The 19,131-nt window shown below is 35.1% G+C and overlaps 2 protein-coding genes and 1 long non-coding RNA gene across 5 annotated transcripts; 2 read left to right on the top strand and 1 right to left on the bottom strand.

Annotated features, from left to right (window-relative positions):
* Positions 1-288: 288 nt before the first annotated feature.
* On the top strand, positions 289-10,004 carry LOC130426694 (cytochrome P450 3A40-like). 2 transcript variants are annotated; one of them, XM_056753598.1, is made up of 14 exons: positions 289-385; positions 2,254-2,398; positions 5,851-5,944; positions 6,063-6,115; positions 6,367-6,466; positions 6,578-6,697; positions 6,821-6,906; positions 7,111-7,253; positions 7,361-7,485; positions 7,583-7,670; positions 7,760-7,920; positions 8,005-8,231; positions 9,189-9,351; positions 9,465-10,004. In XM_056753598.1, the coding sequence occupies exons 2-14, from the start codon at positions 2,331-2,333 to the stop codon at positions 9,549-9,551; spliced, it is 1,515 nt and encodes a 504-aa protein (XP_056609576.1). In that variant the 5' UTR covers positions 289-385; positions 2,254-2,330; the 3' UTR covers positions 9,552-10,004. The 2 variants fall into 2 exon arrangements, with proteins under 2 accessions (XP_056609576.1, XP_056609577.1); XM_056753599.1 differs by having other exon boundaries at positions 297-385; positions 2,260-2,398.
* LOC130426695 (uncharacterized) lies at positions 8,550-9,179 on the bottom strand. The gene is made up of 2 exons (XR_008907217.1): positions 9,005-9,179; positions 8,550-8,800 (listed from the first exon to the last, which is right to left on the bottom strand). It is a non-coding gene; the product is annotated as an uncharacterized LOC130426695 (long non-coding RNA).
* A 1,306-nt stretch (positions 10,005-11,310) lies between the features above and the next one.
* On the top strand, positions 11,311-18,388 carry LOC130426693 (cytochrome P450 3A40-like). 2 transcript variants are annotated; one of them, XM_056753596.1, is made up of 14 exons: positions 11,311-11,421; positions 11,703-11,847; positions 13,110-13,203; positions 13,320-13,372; positions 15,232-15,331; positions 15,444-15,563; positions 15,687-15,772; positions 15,977-16,125; positions 16,233-16,357; positions 16,455-16,542; positions 16,632-16,792; positions 16,875-17,101; positions 17,531-17,693; positions 17,806-18,388. In XM_056753596.1, exons 2-14 carry the CDS (start codon positions 11,780-11,782, stop codon positions 17,893-17,895), a joined length of 1,524 nt encoding a protein of 507 aa, XP_056609574.1. In that variant the 5' UTR covers positions 11,311-11,421; positions 11,703-11,779; the 3' UTR covers positions 17,896-18,388. The 2 variants fall into 2 exon arrangements, with proteins under 2 accessions (XP_056609574.1, XP_056609575.1); XM_056753597.1 differs by having other exon boundaries at positions 11,342-11,421; positions 11,709-11,847.
* The last annotated feature ends 743 nt before the right edge of the window (positions 18,389-19,131 follow it).

Here is a 19,131-nt window from a genome sequence, read left to right as displayed (position 1 = left end):
CTGTGAAAACCCAGCTTTTTGTGATTAACTGTGGTTTTCCACGTGAAACCATCCTACATAATAAAATATATATCAATAAAAATAACTTTGATATCTTTAATATTGATTAAAGCGATTAAATTAATTGTTGAAATCAAACATTGATGCCAGTCACCTCATAATTAGATTTTGAGACTAACCTGGTTTTCACAGACTGGGTCACAATTTAATATCATTAATTTGAATCGTCTTAATATCTTAAAACAGATATTATTGTTTAGTCCTGTGGGTGGCGCACTATCCAATGTTTTTAGGAGGAAGTGTTGAAATCATAGACTGTTGTTTAAATCGACACAACAAGAAAAAGAGGAAGTGCACTGTAAAATCTCTTACAGTCTCTTTAAAGGTGAGTAATGTCGTTGTGATGTTTTAATACCCTGAAAATAAACTGCGTTCGTTAGAAACAAATTTCTCGGATGCATTCATCGTTTTGTGATTTGGTCCTCAACTGTGGACATACGTCATCTCAATAACAGTTACGTACAGTTAACAATGATACAGGGTTCGTACACATTTTTACCATTACATTCCATGACTTTTCCATGACTTAAAGGTTAATATTCATAATTAATAAACAGTAGTTCTGAGGCATTCACAATGAATAGAAGTTTAAAAAGCCTTTAACTAAACTTGGCTATCCATTAAAAACATGCCAACATGTGTCGGCCTCTGTGGCCTTCTTCAGGGCATAAAAATGCTGTTAAATTTGCCCTGAAGAAGGCCACAGAGGCTGAAACATGTTGGCATTTTTTTATGGATAGCCAAGTTTAAATAAAGGCTTTTCAAACTTATATACATAGACTTTGCGTTTAATTTATTTCATTGCCGCGTGTCTCGCATTTCGAAACACAACAACGCGCTGTTCTTTTTAAACCTACTTAAACTTATGCAATATCTTGCTCTAGATAAGTTGCAAAATGAAAAAAAATGACAGAAAAAATGTAATTTAATAGATTTGCGTGCATTTCTAATTACTGCAATGTGTACAATAAAACATTAGCAAATCACACAATCCATGTTTATTCTTACCTTTAATCAGTTTGTACATGTCATCAGAAAGGAAAGGCAGCAGATTTACATCCATATCTGAACGCATTGTGTAGTATGTGCAACCCGCACGAACCTATGTTGATTAGTGACTTCTGCACTTGCTTCTGGAGAGTTTCAAATACTTTCCAATTAACGTCCATTGAGATTTGGACAAGATTCTTGATTCCGATCTCAGAAAGCAAGTTGTTGATTTTGAGCTGATGAATGGCCCATAAACTCTGAGCCGATGTATTTAGTCTTCACCTCGGACCCGGCCCATAGCCTGACATGCATGTCTAAATGTTTGGCCTGTAAATAGTGATTCAGGCATTCTTCAAATAACATGACATATTCTCGTTGCTTTGATACACTAGCCAAAGTCAGTTTCTTAAAATAAGGAGCCAGTCCAAAATGACACATATATGAGCACTTGCGTCCACCGCATGTAAATCTTGCAGCTATCTGACTGTCGGGGAACATGACCGGAAAAAAACATGACTGGCTTATGTCTTCATGTAAGAATAGTGAGAATTAGCCAGTTTTAGGGCCAACAGTACCTCTGCAGTGAGGGCAAAATGGTCCCTTGCTTTGTGGTGGAGGAGAGGGAAGTCACGACGTAGTCACCTGGGTGAAAAAGCCAGCGGCAGACTGGTGCTTTGCACCTTTAGCATGGCTAGACAGGATTGCTTCTCCCATGTTCGAGACGTCGAATGTTTTATGGCAAAGTCTACATTTTGCTTGTCCCGGGTCCTGGTCTTTCTCAAGCCATGCCTTATACTTTTCAGATTGAAGCCAAACATTATTAAAGCGACATTTTCCCAACATTGTTTATTTTGCCCCACGCAGAGAACATGTCACGTGATGTGACTGATCGCTCGAACGAAAAAATGATTGCAATTTGAAAACCAATATTATCAATTAAACAAATTCAAGTACACGGATATTTTAAAAAACAAATTTCCATTACTTTTCCAAAACTTTTCCAGGCCTGGAAAATGCCATTTTAAAATTCCATGACTATTCCAGGTTTTTCATGACCGTACGAACCCTGATGATAGGCTCTTAACAGTCATAAACGAAGATACATGTATACCTGTTGATTCCTGCCTTATATGGTCCTCATGCTCACCTGTAAACCACGCCCACACCCGCATGATTCAATGCTTGACTTCTATAAATTTAAAGCCACAGGAGTGACGTGAGTCAGGACGCTACAGTGAAAACTACAATCACACTTGCTGGACGAGTCAACGAAAGACGCAATGATTGATCTGTCTTCTGTATCCGTGACCTGGACCTTGGTGGTGCTGCTCATAACCCTTCTGTTTATGTAAGTATTTGTGTTTTGGGAGCAATGCGTTACAAAAGTAATGTATTACAGTAACATATTACGTTTTGCTGCAATGCAAAGGTATTACTAATCAATTTTCAGTAATATTTGACTCGGTACATGTTCATTAACGCTTGCGTTACAACACACTTTTCGCCCACGAGACATTAACAACTCAACTCAAAAATTGAGTAAGTTCTAGGATCCTGTTCGTGAATAGACCCGTGTGGTGTCATTCATCTCCCTCCGGCTGGGATGTTTTCAGTCTCTGTATGAGAGGAACTTTTTGCATGTCTTACGATCAGAAAACACCGTGGGTGTCCTCGAGCACACATGGGATGTTTTTTAAAGGGACACCCAACCCAAAAAATTCTGTTCTGAAGTTACAATACTTGGTATTAAATGCTAAACTTAAATCACATGTCACCAGTTTGAGTGCAGCTATGACACGTCAGAGAGGATCTGGCCCTCCCGGTTGAGCCTGGTTTCTCCCGAGGTTTTTTTCTCCATTAATCAATCATTGGAGTTTGGGTTCCTCGCCAGAGCAGGGCAGTGTTGGCCTGCTCACCGGGAGACTGCATTCATTCATTTATTTATTTATTAATTAGATATTATTTATTAGAATGATCTTACTCGTTGTATAAATACCATGCACTGTGCTGTGTTTTAACTTTTCTGTTTTTCCTGTTTGCCCCTGTAAAGCTGCTTTGAAACAATACACATTGTGAAAAGCGCTATATAAATAAACTTGAATTGAATTGTTATGGATTACTCACCGTCTAGTTGTTCCAAACGTGTATAAATGTCTTTATTCGGTTGAACACAAATATATTTGGCAGAATGTTAGGAACTGAAATTCTTTGGTATCATTTATCATAGCAGAAAAGACCATAATGGTAGTCAAAGGTGACCCAGAAGTTTTGCTTTCCTAAATCCCCCAAAACAGAACAAAAAATATATACAATACCCAGGAAACCATTCAGATAAGCAAAAACAGCGATAGAAACGTCTTTTGGCTGTTCTTAACTTTGATTTGACACCAGAAAATAATTGGGCTGGTTTTCATTACGTTTGTTTGGGTTTTGAGGGGTCATTGGGCTGCTTTCAGGAAGCTAGTTACCAAGATCTCTGTGACCAGCACCAATGACAAGGTAAGATAACGTTTAAATGATGAACAGCTAGAATTCTATATCATCTAGTTCAGTGATGGGATGGGACTATTTTGTATTTAAATACTTTTTATTTTTTGTAAATAAATGTGTTTAATCTTAGTATTTGTGGAATTTCAAACTAAATACTTTGTGCCAATCAACCTCCTTATTAGATCTTTCAAATACATCCTTTTGAAATACAAAATACGATTAATTTGTAACAGTATTTGGTATTTTTAATGCATTTAATCACAGTATTTTTTTTATTTTTTTGTACAGCCTAGTTAATCAAAAAGATCAGCAGTCGAATAAAGTGGTTTATTGGCAAAAAGTATTTTGTATTTTGAAATTTACAAAAATACAAAGATTTTTATTCAGAATGTTTAGTTCTACTTATGTAGTTATTTTGGTGAAAGTAACTCAAAAGTAATACAGGAGTCATGTAACGTATTACAATTCAGTAATATTAGTAATATTGTGTAGGGTAAGGGATTACCTTTAAATAACAGTAACAAGTAATCTGTAATGTATTACAGTTTGGAAGTAACTTGCACAACACTGGTAAGTATGCGCTGACATCCATTTAATGCACTCAGTGGGTCTTATTCTAGGTTATATTTTAATATATTTGTTAATATCTATGGATTCTGGATGTCATGTTAAGTTAACGGTTGCTTTTATTGTTCTATTATTTATTTTATTGATCAAACGGTATTGTATTATCATTTACAGATAGCTGATAAATATTGGATCTCAATATTTTTAGTTTGTGATGATTTTGTAGTGAAAATTATATTATATTAAATAAATCTAGGCAAAACAAGGTACAAAACTAAGGTAATCCATATGAAAGCTTGGTTCCAAAATGAGATAACTCATGTTTTTTATCAGGCATTCCAATTAATGTCAATCAATCTGCAATTGCTTTGTTTTGATTTAAGCTGTAATAACAAAAACCTGTTTTATGAATAGTTGGTTGAGTTTTACTATGTAGGTTTAAAAACGGAAATTAATCCAGTTATTTTTGTAGAAATCTATGGTCAGTTATCATCTTAAAATGCCCAAAACTACCTGACATGAAATCTAGAGAAGTTTCACTTTGGCTTTCATGAAGTCAAGCGGTTAGAGCATTGCGTTAGGAACGACAAAGTCATGGGTTCCATCCCAGGGAGTGAACATACTCCGAAACAACGTCTGCCAAATGTGTGAATGTCAATAAACACAAACAAAAAAATGATAATTTGGCTTTTAAAAACATATTATCTAAGACAAGTGGAGTGAAGTTTTTGAGACAACTCAGTTATCTTAACACCATTTCATCAATGTTAACAAATGCACTCCCAACACCCTGATTTATTGGATTGGGATACATCTGATGGAGATGATGTTCATAGACAAAGCATGAATAAAGTGCTTCACACTTACTCTTCTGGACATCTTACAGACAAAAGTGAATAAAGAACAAATTTTGATGTGATTAAAGAAATATTAACCCCTATAATCCTAAAAACGGCACACTATAAATATTTACAAAATACACACAGTATACATTAATCATTTATAATTTATTTTTAGCTTGGCCAAAGGGAATTTTTGAGGCATTAGTGGACATGATCAAAGAGATAGAGCCATTTTCAGTGTTGGAGGATTAGGCTTAATGAGGGAAGATTTGTTTTTTCAAATATGGGTTGTGTTGCAAAAAGTGAATTATTAGCTGTAATTGGTTAAACATTACAAAAGCGTATTTTCTTAAATAAAAATATAATGACGCTTCGGTCTTGTTGTACTCTTATCACAGTTAATTTTTTGGTCAAACATAATTTGCATTTCACACGAAAGCCTGTGTGGTTTAAAACAAAATGCAAAGCATCTTGTTAAGTTCTTACAATTAATATCTGGAAATGAAGATAAAGCGAACTTTGTCAAACACTGAAACATTTTAAAAATCATATCATTGTCCTTTTCCAGATGTATAACACTGTCTTTACTTTACCTGCTTATATGTCTACACAGCTTTAATGACCAACCGTGTACGATTAGAAGGGGAAAGTGATGGTTATTCTAATTTTGTAAAAAGAAACACGTGGAAAGATCATTAACAAAGGGCCAATGAACAGAATAACTACAAAGGACTACAATACAGGACAGGAAACAGCGACTCATAAAAGGAACAAACTAAATGTCCACAGAAACTAACATGAACACGTGACAATACTGGATTGTATTCCATAAATGGCTATTACTGCTATGGATCTCAGTGAGTTTGTGGTTTGTTTACGTCTGATTATTCTGTCATTGTAGTTATGGTGTCTGGCCACATGGGTTTTTCAACAAACTGGGAATTCCAGGACCAAGGCCTTGGCCATTCCTTGGCACATTTCTCTCATATCGAAAAGTAGGTGTTTCATTATTTACTATTGTAAAATAAAATGAGTCAAGAGTCAAACATAAATTAGCAAAAAGAAACAGAAAAGCTTCTTGATTTTCATTGAATTTATACAAATGTATTTTAGGGTCTTTGCAATTTCGATATGGAGTGTGCAGAGAAATATGGAAAGATGTGGGGGTGAGTACCATTCAAGCATTAACTAACTGATTTAATTGATTAATTCATTTAATATTCATTTAATATTCATTTAATATTCAAATATAAATATAAAAGGAAATGCAGCATATCATATAATATTGAAATGTATAGTAGCCTAAATAAAGATCTGTCAAGAACTATATGTACTGTGATATGCCGTTGCCCTGACCTTATTACACAGGAAACCTCTAAACCTGATCAATATTACTGTATGTTTTTTTTGCTTACAGGATCTTTGATGGAAGACTCCCAATATTAATGATCACTGATCTGGAAATGATCAAAGCTGTTATGGTGAAAGAATGCTATTCCACCTTCACCAACAGAAGGGTAAACCCATCCTCACAATCATCAAAATACACATTTTCTGAAAAATAAATTTCCATACAGCTAAGGCTGCATTTAAGGCCCTTTAAAGATCACCACTTCTTTATATTTCAGGAAACAAATGAAAGCGTGGCCGGCCCTTTAGCTGATGGAATATCTTTAGTTAAAGATGAGAGATGGAGAAGAATCCGTAGTTCTCTCTCCCCATATTTCACAAGCGGTCGACTTAAGGAGGTAAAGCCTTTTAATATCACTTATGTTCACACAACACATGATGTTGACTTTTCACATATTGTGCTGATTTGTAGTGTAGTTAACAGTAATATATTAATATGTTATGCTGTGAATATGTTCCAGATGTTTCCTACAGCGGAGATACATGCTGAGCGTTTTATAAAAAATATGCTGAAGAGAGACCAGGAGCAGCCAGTTAAAATTAAAGAGTATGTTTGACAATCTGTGTTCATTTAAAATATAATAAACATGATGTGTCTTATCTTCACAAAAAGCGATTGTAAAACCTTTAACAATGATTGTAATGTGACAAGTTGTGGACATCCGAGCAGCAGTAGATGTACAGTATTCATGTATGTTTTCTCTGTATGACTGAATACCACATTTATGAGATTTCACATGTTTCTTGACAGTGCTGTCGCACCATACAGTTTGGATGTTGTCACCAGCTCTTCTTTCAGTGTTGACATTGACTCCATAAACAACCCTGATGATCCGTTTGTTACCAATATTAAGAAGTTTTTCTCTCCGTTCAGTCCATTCATTTTGATATTAAGTATGTCATTTAAAATAATAGTTTTGATTGACGATTTAAATGAATTAATCAAAACCGTTCAGTTCAAGATTACATTTTGAAAGTTTTTTTTTCCTTTTTTATTTCAGCTTTTTTTCCCTCCGTTGCAATTCTCTTGTCCAAAATGGGTATAACTCTCTTTTCAAAGTCATCTATGGATTTTTTCTACAATGCTCTGAGAAAGATAAAAGACGAGCACAACAAAGAATCCAATGTAGGTTTGTCACTATTTCACTCTTTAACAGCCACAGATTTTAAAGAATGACTTTTATATTTTGTAAAGATATTAATGACTTATCTTTATTCTTTAGGGGCGGGTAGACTTTCTAAAGCTCATGATCCAGAGTCAAATATCTGATGAACAAGCTGTGGACACCACGAGTGAACAACCAATTAAAGGTTTGAGAGAAAATACAGAATTTCAGACGCACGCCGTCACAATCCGAGATTTCTTCTGCTTTCACATTTCCTTTTTCTGGACTTGATAGGTCTTACCGACCATGAGATCCTCTCTCAGTCCATCGTTTTCATCGTGGGAGGTTATGAGACAACAAGTACAACTCTGAGCTTCCTCCTCTATAATCTCGCAACTAATCCAGACTGTCTGCAACAGCTGGTTGAGGAGATTGATACAAACTTTCCCCTCAATGTGAGTAAACTGTACACAGCTTGTATGGAGAAAGTTTAAGGCAGAGTTAAGAGAACAGTATTTTGTTTTTGTTTTATTTCACAGATGCCTGTCACATATGATGCATTAATGAAAATGGATTCCTTGGAAATGGCCGTCAATGAATCGATGCGACTTCTTCCCACTGCCCCACGCTTAGAGAGGACCTGTAAGAAAACTGTAGAGCTCAATGGCGTCACCATACCCCAGGGCACTCTGGTTGGAATTCCTACATATGTGTTAAACCGTGACCCACAACTCTGGGAATCCCCCGATGAGTTCAGACCACAGAGGTGATGTGTTTCATCTAGCAAACGGAAGTTTAATTGCATCATAATAACATTCATTTAAATGATAAACCTGCAGTTTTCAGAACCATTTAATTGTGAGGAAAGTGAGCAAATCCAATCAAATCCACTCATGTTCATTCCATTTAAATTTCCAAATGTGTTTAAGGATACAAATCAAGATTTTTGAGTAAAACCAGTAATCGTCAGCCAGATGTTTTTCACGTATGATTATCTTCAAGGTGTTTTTACAAGATGATGCAGAAATGGTAAAGTGAATAGATAACGCTGGAGCGAGACAAAGTGCTTTCAGTATCAGAGAAATGAGTAAACAAGGTTTTTTTTTATTTTAATTTCGTCCCATTAATTAAAAGCACTTGTTATTCTTTAAAAAGATGAATTACATTTTATTATTTGCAGATATTCACTTCTGTGTTTGAAAACATGTTGTGCACACGCTGTATTTCATAGAATTTGCAAAACTGAATGTGTGGTCATCAGGGTTGTTTATGGAGTCAATGTCAACACTGAAAGAAGAGCTGGTGACTACATCCAAACTGTATGGTGCGACAGCACTGTCAAGAAACATGTGAAATCTCATAAATGTGGTATTCAGTCATACAGAGAAAACATACATGAATACTGTACATCTACTGCTGCTCGGATGTCCACAACTTGTCACATTACAATCATTGTTAAAGGTTTTACAATCGCTTTTTGTGAAGATAAGACACATCATGTTTATTATATTTTAAATGAACACGGATTGTCAAACATACTCTTTAATTTTAACTGGCTGCTCCTGGTCTCTCTTCAGCATATTTTTTATAAAACGCTCAGCATGTATCTCCACTGTAGGAAACATCTGGAACATATTCACAGCATAACATATTAATATATGTTGTGCACACGCTGTATTACATAGAATTTGCAAAACTGAATGTGTGTGATATTTCTCTGAAGGTTCAGTCCAGAGAGTAAGTCAGAGGTTAACCAGTATGCTTTCATGCCTTTTGGACTCGGGCCCCGAAATTGCATTGGAATGAGATTTGCTCTGATGATCATGAAACTTCTTGTCGTGAAGCTGCTTCAAAACTTCACTGTGGAAACATGTAAAGAGACGCAGGTTGGTTCACAGGCACCACTAATGTCATTGTTTAGTATTTACATCTATTAAGTGATGCATTGTTCATATTTAAACACAGAGATAAATGCTTTTTTTTGTGTATTTGTTTTCAGATCCCTCTTGAGATGAATGTCATTTTTCAGCCTAAGGTGCCCATCACACTGAAGTTCACACCAAGATCTCACAGGGACGGAGAATAAAGCTAAAAGAGTTGTCACATTTTAGTAAAATGATCTAGAAGACATCATGTTTAGATATCATGTAATCACAAAAAAAGTTAAATGTAATTGTGATCACGCTTCTAATAACTCAGATTAGTTTGGTCTCAAACATTATGTTTACATTATATTTAATTAAGCTATTGTAATATACATTGGTGCAGTTAAGTCACTTGTGATTTTATGAGCCTTGAGCTCCTCTCTGTAACTTTGTCGTTTGCTTTGTATTTTTGCTATTGTAATAAATGCATTATTAAAAGGAAAACTGTGTGTTGGATTTTAAAGAATCTAAAATGTAAATGATGCTACAGAATAATTTCATACGAATGTGGGATGTTGATGGTGTTTTAATGGGGTCAGCTTGTCATGATTTCTAGGCTCCTTCTCATGCACTAGATTGAAAACTACTATTAATAAAACCACACTTTAAAAACACCACTACGATACGTGTGTATATTGTGAGTGTGGAGTTGTGAGTCCATGTTTTGTATGTGGGTTTGTTTGAACCGGTGTGTGTCGTTCTGTCTTCTGTGTTTTTATCTTTTTTGTTTGTAATTGTATAACTTTAAATGTTTTATGAACAGCTGATTTATTACAATGAAAATGGTAAAAAGCGCTTTTATAAATAAAGTTGACTTGACTTGAAAGGACAAAAATAATAAAAATACTTTTTCTAGCAAGATCATTAAAAAAATATATTGAATATGAAGTTTACAGATGTTTAAAGATTCCATTTGAATCGAAAAATGACAATTCCGTAACATTCTGTTATCATTTACTCCCCCATCCCCAAAGTAAGTTATACCAATTTGGAACAATTTGAGGGTGAGTGAATGATGACAGAATATTCGTTTTGGCTAAACTATCCCTTTAAAGTGCCATTTAAAGCATATTTACCCTACTGATTTGATTTAGCCTTAATATAACCCTTAAAATGATATGGTGTAGGCTTTCACAAATCAGTTTTTTGACATTTTAAATGACTTCATAATGTGAATGTGACTGTATAATTTCATTTTTTTACAATTTAAGTATTATTAAAATATAATTTCTTTTTTGTTAAATCAATTGAAGAATCAGGGGTCACGATAGAGTTTTTATATTTTGTCCAACAGGGGGCGCACTGTACGCTGTTGATAAAGGAATTACTGTTGGTGGATACAGCAGAAAGATGAAGTAAAGTATTTTATATATAAGACAGATTTACTCTTTCTTCAGGTAAATTTCATTATAGTATGTTTGAAACATTTACATATACGCACTTGGCAGATCTGATTCACGGATAATGAAGCACGGAGCTCTGGGAACAAACGTCAAAGTGTTTTAGTATATTCTGTATAGACTCACCAGCAAGAAACATACTGTATCAAGGCTGTCAGAGGACAGTAGCTTTAGTTCTTCATCTCTGTAAAATCAGATGGTGAGCGGCCAGATGTGTTGTGATGTGCTTCGGTGCAATTGTGTCATTGCTTGCGGTCACACATTCTGACATCTAGGTTATAATTTTACCATTTATACTCTTCGGTCTGTTTGCATAAGATGTAAAACGTAATAAATTCATGTGCATGAGACCATGTCAAAGATAAAGCGATTAAATAAATGTTGAAGTCCAACGTTGATGCTTACTATCATAATTAGATTTTGAGACTAACCTGGTCTTCACAGACTGGGTCACAATTTAATATCATTAATTTGAAGCGTCTGAAGAAAACAGATATTATTGTTTAGTCCTGTGGGTGGCGCACTATCCAATGTTTTTAGGATGACGTTTTGAAATCGACACAACAAGAAAAAGAGGAAGTGCACTGTAAAATCTCAGAAGTCGCACTCGGACTTTACAGTCTCTTTAAAGGTGAGTAATGTCGTTGTGATGTTTTAATACCCTGAAAATAAACTGCGTTCGTTAGAAACAAATTTCTCGGATGCATTCATCGTTTTGTGATTTTGTCCTCAACTGTGGACATACGTCATCTCAATAACAGCTACATTACAGTTAACAATGATAGGCTCTTAACAGTCATAAAAGAAGATGCATGTATACCTGTTGATTCCTGCCTTATATGGTCCTCATGCTCACCTGTAAACCACGCCCACACCCGCATGATTCAATGCTTGACTTCTATAAATTTAAAGCCACAGGAGTGACGTGAGTCAGGACGCTACAGTGAAAACTACAATCACACTTGCTGGACGAGTCAACGAAAGACGCAATGATCGATCTGTCATCTGTATCCGTGACCTGGACCTTGGTGGTGCTGCTCATAACCCTTCTGTTTATGTAAGTATGCGCTGACATCCAGTTGATGCATTCAGTGGGTCTAATTCTAGGATGTCATGTTAAGTGTACGGTTGCTGCTATTGATCACACGTATTATCTATCATTTACAGATAAAACTAAACTAAACAAAACAAGGTACAAAACTAAGGTAATCCATATGAAGAGTTTGGTTCCAAAATAAGATGACTATGTTTAAAAAACTCAAAAATCATGTTTTTTTATTGTGTATTCCAATTAATGTCAATCAAACTGCAATTGCATTGTTTTGATTTAAGCTGTAATAATTAAACAAATACCTGTTTCATCAATAGGTCGTCAAGTTTTACTGTTTAGGTTTAAAAAACGGAGCTTAATCCAGTTATTTTTGTAGAAATCTATGGTCAGTTATCATCTTAAAATGCCCAAAACTACCTGACATGAAATCTAGAGAAGTTTCACTTTGGCTTTCATGAAGTCAAGCGGTTAGAGCATTGCGTTAGGAACGCCAAAGTCATGGGTTCCATCCCAGGGAGAGAACATACTCAGAAACAAATGCATAGTATAATGGAATGTAAATCACTTTGGATTTAAACGTCTGCCAAATGCGTGAATGTCAATAAACACAAACAAAAAAATGATAATTTGGCTTTTAAAAACATATTATCTAAGACAAGTGGAGTGAAGTTTTTGACACAACTCAGTTATCTTAACACCATTTCATCAATGTTAACAAATGCACTCCCAACACCCTGATTTATTGGATTGGGATACATCTGATGGAGATGATGTTCATGGACAAAGCATGAATAAAGTGCTTCACACTTACTCTTCTGGACATCTTACAGACAAAAATGAATAAAGAACAAATTTTGATGTGATTAAAGAAAAACTAACCCATCAAATCCTCATAACTGCAAACTATAAATATTTACAAAATACACACAGTATACATTAATCATTTATAATTTAATTTTAGCTTGGCCAAAGGGAATTTTTAGGCTTTATGAGTTGTTGATGCGTTTACTGATAAAGTGATGGTTATTCTAATTTTGTAACAAGAAACACATGTAAAGATCATTCACAAAGGGCCAATGAACAAAAGAACTACAAAGGACTACAATACAGGACAGGAAACAGCGACTCATAAAAGGAACAAACTAAATGTCCACAGAAACTAACATGAACACGTGACAATACTGGATAGTATTCCATAAATGGCTATTACTGCTATGGATCTCAGTGAATTTGTGGTTTGTTTACGTATGATTATTCTGTCATTGTAGTTATGGTGTCTGGCCACATGGGATTTTCAACAAACTGGGAATTCCAGGACCAAGGCCTTGGCCATTCCTTGGCACATTTCTCTCATATCGAAAAGTGGGTGTTTTATTATTTACTATTTTAAAAGAAAATGTGAAGAGTCAAACATAAATTAACAAAAAGACACAGAAAAGCTTCTTTATTTTCATTGTATTTATACAAATGTAATTTAGGGTCTTTGCAATTTCGATATGGAGTGTGCAAAGAAATATGGAAAGATGTGGGGGTGAGTACCATTCAAGCATTTACTAACTGATTTAAATATAATCATATATATGATATAATTTTTTTATATATATTTTTTGCATATTTAAATCAAGTTTGTTGTCATTTTTACAGTGTACAATAATGTTTCATTTTATACATTTATGCATTTGGAATTCCAGTGTTTTCAAGGGATACTTAATTTCCGAATGTTTTACTCGCCGTCAAGGCATCCTCTTGACTGAATATGACTTTCTTTTAGAAGAATAATGCAGTCGGAGTTATAATACCATGTATCATTTTTCTTCCAAGCCTTCGTCACCATCATTTGCTGGAAAACAAGCTTCTGGTTAAAGCGCAGCCGAGGGATAACAGATGTTAGACATTAATGTTAATAGCACTGTCAATATGGATATTTCTCTCAAACAAACACATTGATTCGCTTCAAAAGACCTTTGTTTAGACCACAGAGCTGTGTGTCGAGCACTTCTTGGAACGATGGATGCACTTTTTGGAGCTTCAAAAAATTACCCCCAATTCTATCGCTTGGAAGTGAAATGATATGTGGTATTATAACTCCGACTGCATTATTCTTCAAGAAGAAAGTCATATTCAGTTAAGATGCCTTAAGGGGCGCATAAAACATGGGTAAATTCAGTTTTGCCTCTGAAAAAGCCATTTAATATTTAAATATAAATATAAAAGGAAATGCAGCATATCATATAATATAGAAATGTATAGTAGCCTAAATAAAGATCTGTCAAGAACTATATGTACTGTGATATGACGTTGCTGTGACCTTATTACACAGGAAACCTCCAAACCTGATCAATATTACTGTTAACCCATATACAGTCAGGTCCATAAATATTGGGACATCGACACAATTCTAACATGTTTGGCTCTATACACCACCACAATAGATTTTAAATGAAACGAACCAGATTTGCTTCAACTGCAGACTGTCAGCTTTAATTTGAGGGTATTTACATCCAAATCAGGTGAACGGTGTAGGAATTACAACAGTTTGCATATGTGTCTCCCACTTGTTAAGGGACCAAGAGTAATGGGACAATTGGCTTCTCAGCTGTTCCATGGCCAGGTGTGTGTTATTCCCTCACTATCCCAATTACAGGTCCAGAGTTCATTTCAAGTGTGCTATTTGCATTTGGAATCTGTTGCTGTCAACTGTCAAGATGAGATCCAAAGAGCTGTCACTATCAGTGAAGCATGCCATCATTAGGCTGAAAAAACAAAACAAACCCATCAGAGAGATGGCAAAAACATTAGGCGTGGACAAAACAACTGTTTGGAACATTCTTAAAAAGAAGGAACGCACCGTTGAGCTCAGCATCACCAAAAGACCCGGAAGCCCACAGAAAACAATTGTGGTGGATGACCTAAGAATTCTTTCCCTGGTGAAGAAAACACCCTTCACAACAGTTGGCCAGATCAAGAACACTCTCCAGGTGGTATGTGTATGAGTGTCAAAGTCAACAATCAAGAGAAGACTTCACCAGAGTGAATACAGAGGGTTCACCACAAGATGTAAACCATTGGTGAGCCTCAAAAACAGTAAGGCCAGATTAGAGTTTGCCAAACGACATCTAAAAAAGCCTTCACAGTTCTGGAACAACATCCTATGGACAGATGAGACCAAGATCAACTTGTACCAGAGTGATGGGAAGAGAAGAGTATGGAGAAGGAAAGGAACTGCTCATGATTCTAAGCATACCACCTGCAAACTGTTGTAATTCCTTCACCGTTCACCTGATTTGGATGTAAATACCCTCAAATTAAAGCTGAGCCGAAAATGTTAGAAGTGTGTCGATGTCCCAATATTTATGGACCTGACTGTATATATATTTTTCTTACTTACAGGATCTTTGATGGAAGACTCCCAATATTAATGATCACTGATCTGGAAATGATCAAAGCTGTTATGGTGAAAGAATGCTATTCCACCTTCACCAACAGAAGGGTAAACCCATCCTCACAATCATCAAAATACACATTTTCTGAAAAATACATTTCAGAAACAGCTAAGGCTGCATTTAAGGCCCTTTAAAGATCACCACTTCTTTATATTTCAGGAAACAAATGAAAGCGTGGCCGGCCTTTTTGCTGATGGAATAACTTTAGTTAAAGATGAGAGATGGAGAAGAATCCGTAGTTCTCTCTCCCCATATTTCACAAGCGGTCGACTTAAGGAGGTAAAGCCTTTTAATATCACTTATGTTCACACAACACATGATGTTGACTTTTCACATATTGTGCTGATTTGTAGTGTAGTTAACAGTAATATATTAATATGTTATGCTGTGAATATGTTCCAGATATTTCCTACAGCGGAGATACATGCTGAGCGTTTTATAAAAAATATGCTGAAGAGAGACCAGGAGCAGCCAGTTAAAATTAAAGAGTATGTTTGACAATCCGTGTTCATTTAAAATATAATAAACATGATGTGTCTTATCTTCACAAAAAGCGATTGTAAAACCTTTAACAATGATTGTAATGTGACAAGTTGTGGACATCCGAGCAGCAGTAGATGTACAGTATTCATGTATGTTTTCTCTGTATGACTGAATACCACATTTATGAGATTTCACATGTTTCTTGACAGTGCTGTCGCACCATACAGTTTGGATGTTGTCACCAGCTCTTCTTTCAGTGTTGACATTGACTCCTTAAACAACCCTGATGACCCGTTTGTTACCAATATTAAGAAGTTTTTCCAGTTCAGTCTGTTCAGTCCATTCATTTTGATATTAAGTATGTCATTTAAAATAATAGTTTTGATTGACGATTTAAATGAATTAATCAAAACCGTTCAGTTCAAGATTACATTTTGAAAGTTTTTTTTTCCTTTTATATTTCAGCTTTTTTTCCCTCCGTTGCAATTCTCTTGTCCAAAATGGGTATAACTCTTTTCTCAAAGTCATCTATGGATTTTTTCTACAATGCTCTGAGAAAGATAAAAGACGAGCACAACAAAGAATCCAATGTAGGTTTGTCACTATTTCACTCTTTAACAGCCACAGATTTTAAAGAATGACTTTTAAATTTTGTAAAGATATTAATGACTTATCTTTATTCTTTAGGGGCGGGTAGACTTTCTAAAGCTCATGATCCAGAGTCAAATATCTGATGAACAAGCTGTGGACACCACAAGTGAACAACCAATTAAAGGTTTGAGAGAAAATACAGAATTTCAGACGCACGTCGTCACAATCCGAGATTTCTTCTGCTTTCACATTTCCTTTATCTGGACTTGATAGGTCTTACCGACCATGAGATCCTCTCTCAGTCCTTTGTTTTCATCCTGGGAGGTTATGAGACAACAAGTACAACTCTGAGCTTCCTCCTCTATAATCTCGCAACTAATCCAGACTGTCTGCAACAGCTGGTTGAGGAGATTGATACAAACTTTCCCCTCAATGTGAGTAAACTGTACACAGCTTGTATGGAGAAAGTTTAAGGCAGAGTTAAGAGAACAGTATTTTGTTTTTTTGATTTCACAGATGCCTGTCACATATGATGCATTAATGAAAATGGATTTCTTGGAAATGGCCGTCAATGAATCGCTGCGACTTTTTCCTACTTTCCCACGCTTAGAGAGGACCTGTAAGAAAACTGTAGAGCTCAATGGCGTCACCATACCCCAGGGCACTCTGGTTGGAATTCCTACATATGTGTTAAACCGTGACCCACAACTCTGGGAATCCCCCGATGAGTTCAGACCAGAGAGGTGATGTGTTTCATCTAGCTAACGGAAGTTTAATTGCATCATAACAACATTCATTTAAATGATAAACCTGCAGTTTTCAGAACCATTTAATTGTGAGGAAAGTGAGCAAATCCATTCACATCCACTCATGTTCATTCCATTTAATTTTCCAAATGTTTTTAAGGATAGAAAATCAAATTTTTTCAGTAAAACCAATAATCGTCAGCCAGATGTTTTTCACGTATTTATCTTCAATTTGTTTGTACAAGATGAAAAGGTTTTTTTTCATTTTAATTTCGACCCATTAATTAAAAGCACTTCTTATTCTTTAAAAAGATGAATTACATTTTTTTATTTGCAGATATTGACTTCTGTGTTTGAAAACATGTTGTGCACACGCTGTATTTCATAGAATTTGCAAAACTGAATGTGTGTGATATTTCTCTGAAGGTTCAGTCCAGAGAGTAAGTCAGAGGTTAACCAGTATGCTTTCATGCCTTTTGGACTCGGGCCCCGAAATTGCATTGGAATGAGATTTGCTCTGATGATCATGAAACTTCTTGTCGTGAAGCTGCTTCAAAACTTCACTGTGGAAACATGTAAAGAGACGCAGGTTGGTTCACAGGCACCACTAATGTCATTGTTTAGTATTTACATCTATTAAGTGATGCATTGTTCATATTTAAACACAGAGATAAATGCTTTTTTTGTGTATTTGTTTTCAGATCCCTCTTGAGATGAATGTAATTTTTCAGCCTAAGGTGCCCATCACACTGAAGTTCACACCAAGATCTCACAGGGACGGAGAAGAATAGTTATATACTGTATATTGCAGAGGAGATCTCAAAATGACCTAGACTCAAGATTTTTAGAAGTAACTTTATCAGTTTTAAGATGTTAATTAAGCTTTTCATCTGCAGATAAAACAAAGCATTATTGTTTACTTTTAACGTAAGTGAGTAATAAAGACTGAACATCTTTACACACACTGCAGAAAATTGCTATTTGTATTGACAGTTATTTTATAGCAATAAAGTTTTCTGTCATTTAATTACATTTATAATATAGTCATATGATTCCTATTTTTACTGCGCATGTTTTAAAATAGTAATGATTGATTTAACCTGTACTTAACACATGATTCCACTCAAATTGGTTGCTTGTCAAACGAATTATGCACAATCTGCTACAAATATCCCCTATTTAAGATATTTGTAGATACTAGTAAATCCTGTGACTGATGCATCCCTATGAGCTCATCAATGATTGTGTGGTTCACTTGTCGTTATTAAAGTGTCTTTCAAAGCATATATGACATTTAAAGAGTTTCATTAAACTTCTTTCGCATTTTAGAGTAATTCTGTATAAACAAAAAATACTCATCACACCTAATGTGCACTCGTCGTCTTGACAAATCGTTATGTAATTATGCTTATTTCTAAATAAATGTTTGTGTTTATACTTCTAGAGATTGATTTTACAGTCAAGGTTTTTGTTACCAAAGAACGTTTTGGGGAAATCCTGCTGTGTTGTTCCTTCCCAATTCCAGCTTCCTCATCTCCCAAGTAACACGTTTGGGGTCTAACATAGAAATGTTTCATTACATTGAACAGTTCATCTCCTTTACAGTCATATCAGGATAAACCATCATTTGATTTTAATCCAAATGTATAGAAATCCCAATAAAGTGTTAAAGGCGTTAATAGAGAACATAGGCCAGAGGAATACAAGGTGGGGTAGATGACCCAACTCATGTAGATAAAGACAATACACCCCAATTAATTGAATAAAAATACTCATAATTGTCATCAGATATTAGTAAATATCTCACTTACAGAACGAATCAATTTAAAGTATGAAGTATGTCTAAAAGCTAGAAAAAAATGGTTATTCATTTGTATAATTGAATGATATCCTTTAACTACTCGAAAAATATACACTTAAACAGTTACACGAATTACGAAGTTTTCTGTATTTTCTATTGTAGTTTATTTCTGTGATTATATGGAATGCAACAGTTATACAATTTTTTACCAAGAATCACTAAGAAA

Source organism: Triplophysa dalaica, chromosome 7 (assembly GCF_015846415.1).
Source record: "Triplophysa dalaica isolate WHDGS20190420 chromosome 7, ASM1584641v1, whole genome shotgun sequence".
In the NCBI taxonomy this organism is placed as follows: Eukaryota; Metazoa; Chordata; class Actinopteri; order Cypriniformes; family Nemacheilidae; genus Triplophysa; species Triplophysa dalaica.
Note: the sequence above shows the minus strand (reverse complement) of the source record. Positions and strands in the feature narration are given on the sequence as shown.

Coding starts and splice junctions, on each gene's coding strand:
- LOC130426694 (XM_056753598.1), top strand. CDS start 2,331: ATGATTGATCTGTCTTCTGTATCCGTGACCTGGACCTTGGTGGTGCTG. Junction 6,907..7,110: donor CAGCCAGTTAAAATTAAAGA/GTATGTTTGACA, acceptor GTTTCTTGACAG/TGCTGTCGCACCATACAGTT. Junction 9,352..9,464: donor AAACATGTAAAGAGACGCAG/GTTGGTTCACAG, acceptor ATTTGTTTTCAG/ATCCCTCTTGAGATGAATGT.
- LOC130426693 (XM_056753596.1), top strand. CDS start 11,780: ATGATCGATCTGTCATCTGTATCCGTGACCTGGACCTTGGTGGTGCTG. Junction 13,373..15,231: donor AAATATGGAAAGATGTGGGG/GTGAGTACCATT, acceptor TCTTACTTACAG/GATCTTTGATGGAAGACTCC. Junction 16,543..16,631: donor AAGTGAACAACCAATTAAAG/GTTTGAGAGAAA, acceptor TGGACTTGATAG/GTCTTACCGACCATGAGATC.